The following is a 12,063-nucleotide window of genomic DNA, read 5'->3' on the forward strand; positions in this document are numbered from 1 at the left end:
TATAAAAATGCTTCACACTAAGCATTTAAGTGAATCTGAGACATTAATCAAATTATATTGATCTCCGAATATGAAGTATTGGTCTATGCCTGTGTTTTCGGTACACCATTTCCCTTAAGACTTATCATAATTTTACAGCTTTACAGTTACTGCCAGTAATTACAGTATGTTGCTTAACCCCATTCACAGCAGTTCTAGACAAAATTCTGTGTTTTAATTTATTCACCCCCTGGACCATACAGAGTATCCTTTTAGTATCTTCAAACAGGACCAAGCATAGTTTGACTTTAGGTATACTAGAAAATAAGATTAGAATTCAAAACAATCCTGGCAAGATGTAGACATGATCTGAAAACAGAGGATGTTATTTAAAAGGAGCAAGTGCAAGCTGGAATCATTAGCTGTGCAAGTAAAGGAAGAGCTGCTTAATTACCTTTGAAAGGATTCAATGTGTTATTTGGGATCAAATTCTGAAAATGAGCCTGCAACATCATGCTGTTGCAAATAAAGGTAAAAACTGAAATTCCTAAACTGGAGTATAATCTGCTCCTTCAGAACTGCTAAGGCATGAGCTAGTACTGTCTCCAGTTTTGATCACGGCACTTGAAAAATAAGATACAAGTTGCATACAATGAATCCAGAAGAAAGCAATGAGAATGTCTAGAAGCTGAGAAAACTTGGCCTTTGAGCACAGACTGAATAATTTTAGGTCATTTTACAGAGGAGATGGTAGAGGGGAAGCATGATGATTTTCCTGTATATGAAAACTGGCTGCAAAGAAAAACTGAATCCACAACCAATAGGAATAGAAATAATTGCCTTAAATTGTAAGAAAGAAGATTTTGGTTAGACACAAAATGAGACTAAATGACCTACTGAGGTCTTTTTCTGATCCGATTCTATGATTACTTGCAAACTACCTGCTTTAAAGTCCCTTATTTATTACTGTCAGTAGAACTGGCACTGGCTGCCAGAAAAGGAAGCTGCAGTTATAGGAAAGTAAAGGACTGCCTAAAATGCACAGCATACCAGTTTATCTAGTTAGCAGTAGTGATACTAACCTCAGCTTTTAATCATGCCTCAGCAAACTGTCAGAAGTCTATGTAAATAAACGCGCTTTAAAACCACTTAATTATAAAATAATTATTCCTTGAAACATCAAGCATTAGTTTTAATCAGTGTTGACAACTTCCACGATCTTATTGAGTCTAATCAATCTGAGGCAGCCTGTTTTTAGTTGTGAGATGGTGTAATCAGCTAGTTTATTTATTAAAAAAAATTAGCTCTGCAAATTACATAGAAAACACTAAAAGTGTAATCTGAACATATGCTAAAGATTAAAAAGCCAGAAGGTGAATAAAGCCACATGTTCTTTAAGCTCATAATTTTAAACTAGGTTTGTAATTTTAGGAGATCTGACTCATGATTTCTGAACTTTGGGTTTGGCAATACCAAATTACTGTGCCCTATATTCTACCATTCTGAATATTTCCATATTCCTGTTCATGCATTTGCGTGATTTGCCAAAAACATGTTATACGATTTGAAGAACTTTATTTTGTTATTCACAAAAACAAAGGAACACTTATTTAAGAAAGATCATGTATTGTGGCTACCTTTCAAATTAACGAGGAGCATCTGTGTGCAAAAAGTGGGGGTATATAAAAACGAATTAACACAGAAAAATTACATAGTGCCCCCCACATACACTACGATTTTTAACACAACACCACCATGTCAGAAGAATCTGTTGTCATTTCATACACTGGTAGTTCTTGTCTGAATTCCAATTACTGGGCATATATTCAAAAATATAAATGAGATTAAGAATTTCAGTGATGAAAAGGTATTATGACAAAGTATTAGTTGTTCTTAGAACAGCTGTTGCTTACACTTCTCTGAACTGGTTGCTGTATTGTAAAATAATTAATTTATTCTCACCAATACAATCTGATTTATGCAATTTTCTGGATAGTTTTACTAGGGAAATGGATACGAGGGAAATGGATACCAAAATTTAAGGTCTAAGATCTTCTGATTGTCAAACCTGAACAGACCATTGCATTTCAGCTTTATCATTTTAATGATCCAAGTGGCTGATCTCTGATCGAGCTGTAACTTGTGTTCACTCATATTTTTATACTACATTGCCTTATGAAATATGTGGGGAAAAAAAATCTTCCTTTTATTGAGATAAAGGGTTGAGCTCTCAGTTCTGCTCCAGATACTGAGCTCTTGCTTCACTGAAGAAATCTAAATATCATCTTCATTTCTGGCTGGGTAGTGTAATGGAGAATAGCCTACAGCATATTCCATAACGCTGCCAAACTGGAGACATGGGTACATTATCAATCCTCAACACAAATAAATGGATCAGAAAGAGGCCTGCTACTTCCAGAGGTACTGACTTGCTGTTCTGGGAGTTACTATGAAAATATGGCTTACAGATTCAGGATGGGGGAATAACAGCGAATGTTTTGTTAAAGGTAAAATCAAACTCGTGCTGAAGTCCTCACCATAAAGCTCACTCTTTAATTTCGGAACCAGTCTGTTTGGCTCACCTATAACATGGCTGCATATGAAGCAACATAAAAGAAAATCATGTGGCTCTTCCCATATGAGAGGATGACTGCATAGATGAGTTGGTTCACAAATGGTGCTGCAAGTCTTAGAGAACTGCTGACAAAAAGCAGGCTTGTAATAGCTCTGCTGAGAAGAAAGAATAAGCCTAATGAGGTTTTAGAGGTTGCTCCCTCTAGTTAGACTGGACTTTCTCTAAGGACATCAGTGAGAGATGATGGCAAGAACTTCACGTGAACTTCTGATTAGGAACAAATGCTTAAAAAGCATCTCAGACCTATATATATTGTTGTACAAGAAGAAAACAGCACCTATGTGCTCAACTGGAAAAGAAATACTTCTGCAACAGGCTAAGTGATTTATTTTTTATACATAATTTACTATAAGTGATTTTGTCTCACAGCCTGAGTCTACGGACCTTTTGATTTTGCCTGAGAAGGGCCATGAGTGTGTCACACCATTAGCATTAAAATGATATGCTCATATGTTCCTCCAAGAACTTCTCCCCAAATTTACTATAGCAAAACAACAATTCAAATGATGAAATAAATAGGACTGAGGGAGTACTATCAGGGTAAGCAGTAATCCAGTCAATGCAAATACCTCTTTAGAAGGTTATCAGCACATCTGGGTATCAGCACAACCATAACAAGGACATACTAGTCATTGGGCCAAGGAAACCCCAAAAAAGTTTTCTCTGGAGCTGTTGTACATATTTTGTGCCTGGGCTGGTAAAATATACAACTAAAAGCTCTGGGTCAAATTAATGAAATGTCATTTCTAAATCTGATAAAACCTGCCTGATTACAGCTACAGTTAAATGAGATACCAAGCTAATTTTGCTGTGAAGACTGCTTATTGTGCTAATCAGTATCATGTTACTTCTTAGTCTATTTGTTCTCTCCATCTCTTGTTTCTGTACATACATTCTGGAGACAGGAATCCCCTTTTTACTCTGAAATAACAGGGTCTGAGTTTGTACTGAAGCTATCAAAACAGGGTTCTTGTGCATGACCTAGCACTCCTAAGGGACAATCCTCACAAGGATACAAATAATAAGTAACTTTTCAACTGAAACAATTTGTCAACCGACTCTCTTGGTATTGCTCTGGCATTTTCTCCCTGCTCCATATTATACCATCAACTGAATGAAGTAGCAATGAATTATAGGAAGAAATAGTTCAGTGATGAATCAGTCACTGGTCTAACTACAAGAGAAACCGACACCCTTCCCATCAAAGAACTATGCAGATGGTATATCCAGAGCAGCTCCTGTTGGAGGTAGGGAGTGCTGACGGTTTCCATTTTCCATTGATTTCTTTTGGATTTCTCCAAGGTCAGAAGCCGTGTGAAAAAAGACCAGGATCTGTGGAAGAGTAATATTTATTTAAGCATGTACAATATTTACTGTCAGAAACTGAAGCTCTTCCATCTCAAAACTACATACACACATACTACACAAAAGAGGTGAAATCCTCATGTCTTGTAAAAAGGCTTTGAAAAACACACTAACTGAAATGAGGATGTTTTTGAATGGGAGTATCTGTAATAACTGCACGAACCCCAGTAATTCTGAGAAAAACTGTTACATATTTTCTATGCGGGCTGCTATAGCATAATGCTGAAGGCTGGGGACAAAATTAATGAAAGATGATTTAAGCGTATAGTGTAGTTAATCCTTCTCTCACCTAACACGTAAAGTCTATGGGTTGCAGACTTTTAGCAGCACTTTTAAAGGCAGTATCCAAAAGGAACTACTCCTTAAGCCTCTTGAGGAAAAAAGATCTGAGAGTGGTATTTTGCTCTCCTTACTAGAACTGCAATATTTTGAAGTGTTTGTCTCAAAGTAAGGAGGAATAATTTGGAGGAACCACAGCCGATTTTCATGTGTAATGTATTTTCATCAAAGCACTTTCCTAGCTCCGAGTTAATAGCTTCATAGCTTTTGCTAAATGTAGGCGTGACGACATTTTACATTAGCACAACAGACAAAAATTTGGAGGCGTTTCAAAAATGGTCGCCACGCAGCAAGGGGCAGCAACAGGGCTCCCCAGACCCCCAACGACCCCTTCCAGAGGGGAAAGGCAGACGCCACAGCTCGCCCCCTGATCCCGGGGCCGGCTGCCCACCGCCTCGGCGGGGACGGCGGCGGCGGCAGCAGGCTCGGCCGGTTCAGGGCGGCTGCGAGGGGAGCCAGCGGGGGATGTGCGCAAGGGGGGCTGCCATGCCTGCCAAGTTCAGCCGAAATAAGGCTGAAAACCGCCTCAGCCTTTGCTCGCCGCGGCACTTTCCCTCAGCCACGGAGGGCGGACACAAAGGCACAGCCGCTGCGGAGTTTTTTCCTCAGGCTGGCGGCGCCTCGGCCCCCTTTTCGCCCTGACAAGCCGGGGGCGGGGGGGTGCGGGGGGGGGGGGGGGGGGCTGGAATGAGGAGGAAAGGAGGGGGGGGTATGTGTGTGCCCGGGTGGGAGGGTTGAATTTCTGCCGCCTCGCGACCAAATAAGGGTAAATTCCCCACCGGCCGGTGGCTGGCTGGGAGGTGACGCTCCGCGCTGGACCGCGCTTTCAGGAATGACAAACACTGGGAGGCGAGCTGCGAGCGCGACCCCGCTGCCGCCGCGCCCCTGAGGGGCCGCCGCCCGCCGGCTACGTGCCGTCGCGGCCAGAACGAGGCGGGGGGGGCGGCGGGAGAAGGGGGGTCGCATAGCGACACCGCCCCCCGCCCCCCCCGCAGCCCGGCCCTCGCCCCGCCCCTCACCCGCCTGCGCGATCTCTATTGGATAATGGTGATGCCAATCCCCGACCTTGCGCCTAACGTCCGCTGGAACGTTCCAGCAGCGCGTAGGGGCGGGGGGGCGGGGGGCGAACGCGAAGCGCGGGCGGTGATTGGCCGAGGGCGGTGGCGCACACGGCGAGCCGAGACGGATCGAGAAGACGCAGGAAGACGGCTCTGGCCGCCGTGCAGCGGAGAGGGGTGGGGCTGAGGGGAGGGGGTGGGTGCCACGGTTCTGATTGGCCCAGGAGGCAGGGGGCGGGTGCTCTACGGCGATTCACCGGAGGCGATTGGCCAGGAGCGGCGGGGGGGCGCCTAGATTGGCCATCGGGGTTCTGGCAGGTTCCAGAAGGCGGCGGAGCCGGCTATAAAAGGGGCGGCGGCGGCGCCGGGACCGCACATCGCGCCGCGGATAGCAGCGGGAGCGGGCGGCGGGAGACACGAGCAGAGAGACCGGTTGTCATCATGTCTGCCAAAGGGCCGGCAATCGGCATCGACTTGGGCACCACGTACTCCTGCGTGGGGGTCTTTCAGCATGGCAAAGTGGAGATCATCGCCAATGACCAGGGCAACCGCACCACGCCCAGCTATGTGGCCTTCACCGATACGGAGCGCCTCATCGGTGACGCTGCCAAGAACCAGGTGGCTATGAACCCTACCAACACCATCTTTGATGCCAAGCGTCTCATCGGCCGCAAGTATGATGACCCCACGGTGCAGTCTGACATGAAGCACTGGCCCTTCCGTGTGGTGAACGAGGGTGGCAAGCCTAAGGTGCAAGTGGAGTACAAGGGTGAGATGAAGACCTTCTTCCCAGAGGAGATAAGCTCCATGGTCCTTACCAAGATGAAGGAGATTGCTGAGGCCTACCTGGGGCGCAAGGTGCAGAATGCTGTCATCACAGTGCCCGCTTACTTCAATGACTCCCAGCGCCAGGCCACCAAAGATGCTGGCACCATCACTGGCCTTAATGTGATGCGTATTATCAATGAGCCCACAGCAGCTGCTATAGCCTATGGCTTGGACAAGAAAGGTACCCGGGCTGGAGAGAAGAATGTGCTCATCTTCGACTTGGGAGGGGGCACTTTCGATGTGTCCATCCTTACCATTGAGGATGGCATCTTTGAGGTGAAGTCCACAGCTGGTGACACCCATCTGGGTGGGGAGGACTTTGACAACCGCATGGTGAACCATTTCGTGGAAGAATTCAAGCGTAAGCACAAGCGCGACATTGCTGGCAACAAGCGAGCGGTGAGGCGACTGCGTACGGCTTGTGAGAGGGCGAAGCGCACCCTCAGCTCTTCCACGCAAGCTAGCATTGAGATCGACTCCCTCTACGAGGGCATTGACTTCTACACCTCCATCACTCGTGCCCGCTTCGAGGAGCTCAATGCTGATCTCTTCCGTGGTACCCTGGAGCCTGTGGAGAAAGCTCTGCGTGATGCCAAGCTAGACAAGGGCCAGATCCAGGAGATTGTGCTGGTGGGTGGATCCACTCGTATCCCCAAGATCCAAAAGCTGCTACAGGACTTCTTCAATGGCAAAGAGCTCAACAAGAGCATCAACCCCGATGAAGCTGTTGCCTATGGCGCTGCCGTGCAAGCAGCTATCCTCATGGGAGACAAGTCTGAGAATGTGCAGGACCTGCTGCTGTTGGATGTCACCCCTCTGTCCCTGGGCATAGAGACGGCTGGTGGAGTGATGACCGCCCTCATCAAGCGCAACACCACCATTCCCACCAAACAAACTCAGACCTTCACCACCTACTCAGACAACCAGAGCAGCGTCCTGGTCCAGGTGTACGAGGGTGAGAGGGCTATGACGAAGGACAACAACTTGCTGGGCAAATTTGACCTAACGGGCATCCCCCCGGCACCCCGTGGAGTCCCTCAGATCGAGGTCACTTTTGACATCGATGCCAATGGTATCCTGAACGTCAGCGCCGTGGACAAGAGCACGGGTAAAGAGAACAAGATCACCATCACCAATGACAAGGGTCGCCTTAGCAAGGATGACATTGACCGTATGGTGCAAGAAGCGGAGAAATACAAAGCGGAGGATGAAGCTAACCGAGATCGGGTGTCAGCCAAGAACTCCCTTGAGTCCTACACCTACAACATGAAGCAGACAGTGGAGGACGATAAACTGAAGGGAAAGATCAGTGACCAGGACAAGCAGAGAGTGCTCGACAAGTGCCGGGAGGTGGTCTCTTGGCTGGATCGCAACCAGATGGCTGAGAAGGAAGAGTACGAGCACAAGCAGAAAGAGCTGGAGAAACTCTGCAACCCGATCGTCACAAAATTGTACCAGGGAGCTGGAGGGGCTGGGGCAGGTGGCTCTGGTGGCCCGACCATCGAAGAAGTAGATTAAAGAGGACTGAAATATAGACTGGTTTATGGACAGTCACTCCATTCTTTGCTTTGTATTTTTTTTTTTCTAACGTTTAAGGAAAACGTCCTTGCCGATAACAGAGTTTATTCTGTTGGGTGTGTATAAAGGCAGATCTGTCAGCTTGGTTTTGATAAAAGGGAAGGCACGTCCTGCTTTATAAGGTTAGTAATAGACAAGTTTTGTTAATTCAGATACAGCTGTTTGTACTCTGGATGTTTGTCTCTGTTCAAGTGTCTCTTCTAAAGTAACCACTCGACTGTTGCAGTTGACAAGTTTCAAGTTATGCATGAAAATCTTTATGGAAGATTAAAAAAAAAAATAATGCCAAATTCGGCTTCTGGAAATTTTGGTAATAAATAAAATGTATTTAAAGCATAAACCTATCCTCCTTCTCTGTGTGAAGGGGCTGTAGTGGGGGCGGAGGGGGGGTGGGGATAAGGAAGACCTTCCTGGCAGTGTCTGTGGCCCTGAGCTCTGCCCCCCGACCCCGTGGGGGGAGCTGGCAGCCCACTGAGCCGGGCTGGGGCTCCGGGGGGGTGGCCGGCACCCCCAGGATGGTGGTTTGGGCAGAAAAACTGGCACGGTGGCTGCTGTGGGCATGATAGCGTATCAGGGCGGCGGGGCTCGGGGCAGCAGCTGCCCTGAGCGGGGCCCAGCATGGGGAGGGGGGCGCCGGTGTCCCGGACCCCGAACCCCAGGGCTGGTGTAAGCACGACCCCCGGCACCACCACGGTGGGGGAGAAAGTTTCTCAGAGGTGGTGGTGGGGGGGTGGGATATTTTCAAGCAGGACCTGCTCTTCATCTGCAAGTCATGGCTCAGCTGTAACCGGCAGCGGCAACGTGGGGCGGCTTGCTGTGTGCGTGTCCCTGAAATAAAACAGCGGGGAAGTACAACAAAAATAGTGCTGCTTGGCAGGCAGCTGGGCTTGATAAAATAGAGACCGGTTTGTAGCCAGCTATATAAATTGCCGAGTTATTCTCGGGTTGCTAGTGTCAGTACTTCACTGATGTGGTTTTTTTCCCTCTTTAGATGTTTGAAAGTACAGCTGCTAAGGACACCCCGAGATCTGGGAGTGCTGAGTAAGGAGCTGGGATGCTGAACTTGATAGAATAGGCAAAATTGGTAGTAGTTAAACTTGTCTGGCTGTACTAGAAACTGTCTCCAGAGCTCTTCATTTGTTTCAGAAAGCAAAAAAAACACACAGTGTTTAGAGTCTGAGGAGCTGCGAATTAATGAACTCTAATGGAGGAGCCTGATGACATGCACATTTTGGACTGGCTTGTCCTTTAAGGGAAAAAACCGCAGAGCAGTGGGCAGCTGGAGGGAATCATCTGCTGTGTTTTTGTTTGGTTGCTCGTTAGTAAGTGGGAGTGTTGGCGTGCTGGGAAATAAGGCCAGCGCTGCTCGGCTGGCTCGCTGTGCTGCAAGGAACTCGTAGGACTCGGAGTCCTTAAGCTTGTAGGTGACGCATATCAAAAAAAAAAAAAATCTGTAAAAAAAATATTTTGTGGTGAGAGGACAGACAAAAATAAATGTGTTTAGTATTTAATAATCAGCAGATATGTAAGACTCTGGTTTACTACATGGATTTCTCTTGGCTGGTTTGTCAGGGAACTGACTGCAGGTTTCTCTTTACTGTCTGAAGAAGGGGGTTGCACAGGGCAAGGCGAGGCTTCTAAAAAGCTTGTTTGAGCAGCTGTTGTTGCAAATGCTTCAAAAGCACTTCAAGTTTATCGAACGGTTCATTGGTAGATGGCAGTGCCATCACAGAGAGACCTGAAAAGTCAGTGACAGCAACTTCAGCACCTGCTGAGTGCTTCAGTGAAATCTGGAAAGCCTGTAATCAGGCTGGGTGCTTTTGCTGTTTATGTACAAGGCGTTTTCCTGGCAATCAGCCTCTTGATTTCCAGGCTGTATCATATGTAGGACACCTAAGAATGAGAAGATACCATGACTTTTAAACATTTTTTTTTTTATATAGGAAATAATAGGTAAATATGTTTATGAATAGCAGTAGATTATCTGTAAGTTGTTGCTGCAAACTGTAATACTTTGTCAGAAACACTCTTCCTAATAGAAATCCCACTTCTGTGGGACGACAGTAAGGATTAGGTAGTACCCATGTTCATTGTAATGCAGGTTAACTATTTTTTCTATTAACTGACTAGTAATTGCCCTTGCCACATAGTTTCCTTTACTTTTCAGCCCTTGGTGTGCATTCCTCAGTGTCACTTCCCAGTTATTAAATACAATTTTTTGTTGTTTTCCCCTAGCATCTATTTAAGTGTGTTGCAGAGCTAATGTAGCTACATGTGCACAGCAGACAGTTTGTCACACGTCTGCACTGTCATCTGTCCTTTCCCTCACCTCGGCCACTGCTGCTCTGTGCCTGTTTCAGCAGTGGGGCAGGCAGGTAGTAACAGAGAGCACAGAAGTGAAGTACCCCTCCAGATGGTTAGAATATCCCAGGGGCCGAGGACAAGAACAGGTTAACACTGGAGTAATTGTTGTGTTGTTTTTTTTTTTTTTTTTTTCCTAGGAAGTGATATTTTTTAGTATGGACACACCTAGACTGTGTGGGATATTTGAAGGACTTCTGCTGACTTATGTGACTGGAAAAAGATTGGAAGTCTCGAGGCACAAAGTAGCCTTTCAAATATGTGAACAACCCCCCAGAATGCAAGAGGCAGAAAATTTGAAGGGCTCAGAGCCTTTTCAGTATATTGTACTTACTGTATAGTGAACTCTGATCCTGTTACTGGAAACTTCACTCTGACTTCAGTGGGTCTACATTTTTCCCCACCAGTTTCTTAAAGAAATAAATGTCAGAGGGAAAAATGCTGCTCCTCATTTGCAAATAGGTGTATTTGGTGCGTACATGTAGTTCCGGGGAGTAGTTGCACATTTCAAATGAATTTGGCAAAGCCAGGAAAATAATCTCATCTAAAATCTGCAGTTTCATTGCTTCCATACTCAGCGTCTCTCAACCTTTGTGCTGTCCTGACTCACAGGGAAAGCCAGCTCCTTCTGTCAAAGTCATGGGCCTGGGTTTCTGAACTTTGCTTATTCTTAAGCAGGGCTGTGTGAAAGACCGAGCTCATAGGAAAGGTATAAAGTGGTTGTAACTTCATAACGCTTGTGTAACTACAGTGTTAACTTTTGATGGCTCCTTATATTTGCTGATCAAGTTTATATGGATGGTATTGTTTCATATAGAGGAACACCCATAGCATTAATACTGGAGAATTCAGTCACCCAAATTAAAACCCTTAAGCGCCTTAGCACCTCCCGGTGCAGCCAGGTGTGCAGCAATGCAAAGCAATCGCTCCCGTGTGGGACATGGGTCGCCCTGCAATTCCTCACCTTCGCTTTGCAAGGGGAGAGGGAAGAGCCAAAAAAAGACAAAGCCGAAAGCATTGCTAAAATAAGCCCTCGGAGGGAGCTGAGGACAAGAGAGCTGTCTGAGGGCAACCCACTCAGGAGCTGGAAAGCCGAGACGTGCTTGGACAGGCTGTGTCCACCCAGCCGGCCGGGTGAGTCAGCCCCGTGCCCTGCCGCCTCCAGAGCGTCTGTTTGAAGTTTTGCACAGAGAATTTAGCAGACAGGCTGCAGCCCTGCTCATCCCTTGTGATACCATCTTAAAGACAGGAATGAATATATATCCCAGCAGCCTTCCTTTTATCTCTCGGGAGACACTGCGTGGAGCCCTGCAGGCTGGGCAGCCTTTCTCTTGGGAGCTGCCTGTCATTTATTTGAAAGGTTCTCCTTAAAGGTTTGGGGCACTGTGGGGCGCAGCCAAGGGGTGACAACTCTGAAGGAGATGTGGCATCTCAGGACCCCACTATAAATTTTGTCTTCCCCATAGCGAGCCACTCCCACAGCTACATACAAAGAACAGGAAGAAAAGGGAAAAATGTTCAGGGGATACACTTCCAGTCTTGGCACTTACATTAAATGCAAGGCGTCGCATTAAAAAGCATGCGCTTACACCCAGCATGCGTACTTCAAGTTCCTTTTTTCAGTCTTGTCAGTGCATTGCAATGCAATAGCATTTCAAGCTCTACTTATTTAAAAGGTGTTCCACATTTCTCCTCCTTTGCCCTGTGCCTGGCATGCGTTTCCCTTAGTGTCTCCTTTTAGAAAGTGCACAGTGGTCTAATCTCTGCCTACATCAGGGACACTGTACCTTGGCACATGAGGATCCTGTGACATTAAACCAGCAAAGCTTGTGGATGCTCTTACAGCAGCAAAATTACGTTCTGTAGCTGTTCATCACAGGAAAGTTATCACCCCTCCCTACCCCACAGCGAAACAAGTTA

The 12,063-nt window shown here is 46.4% G+C and overlaps 1 protein-coding gene across 1 annotated transcript; it reads left to right on the forward strand.

The window, feature by feature from the left end:
- Positions 1-5,550: 5,550 nt before the first annotated feature.
- HSPA2 (heat shock protein family A (Hsp70) member 2) lies at positions 5,551-8,122 on the forward strand. Its single transcript, XM_009975046.3, has one exon. It carries the CDS (start codon positions 5,818-5,820, stop codon positions 7,720-7,722), a length of 1,905 nt encoding a protein of 634 aa, XP_009973348.1. The 5' UTR covers positions 5,551-5,817; the 3' UTR covers positions 7,723-8,122.
- Positions 8,123-12,063: the final 3,941 nt, after the last annotated feature.

Source organism: Tyto alba, unplaced genomic scaffold (genome assembly GCF_018691265.1).
Source record: "Tyto alba isolate M040663 unplaced genomic scaffold, T.alba_DEE_v4.0 Super-Scaffold_29, whole genome shotgun sequence".
Lineage (NCBI taxonomy): Eukaryota > Metazoa > Chordata > Aves > Strigiformes > Tytonidae > Tyto > Tyto alba.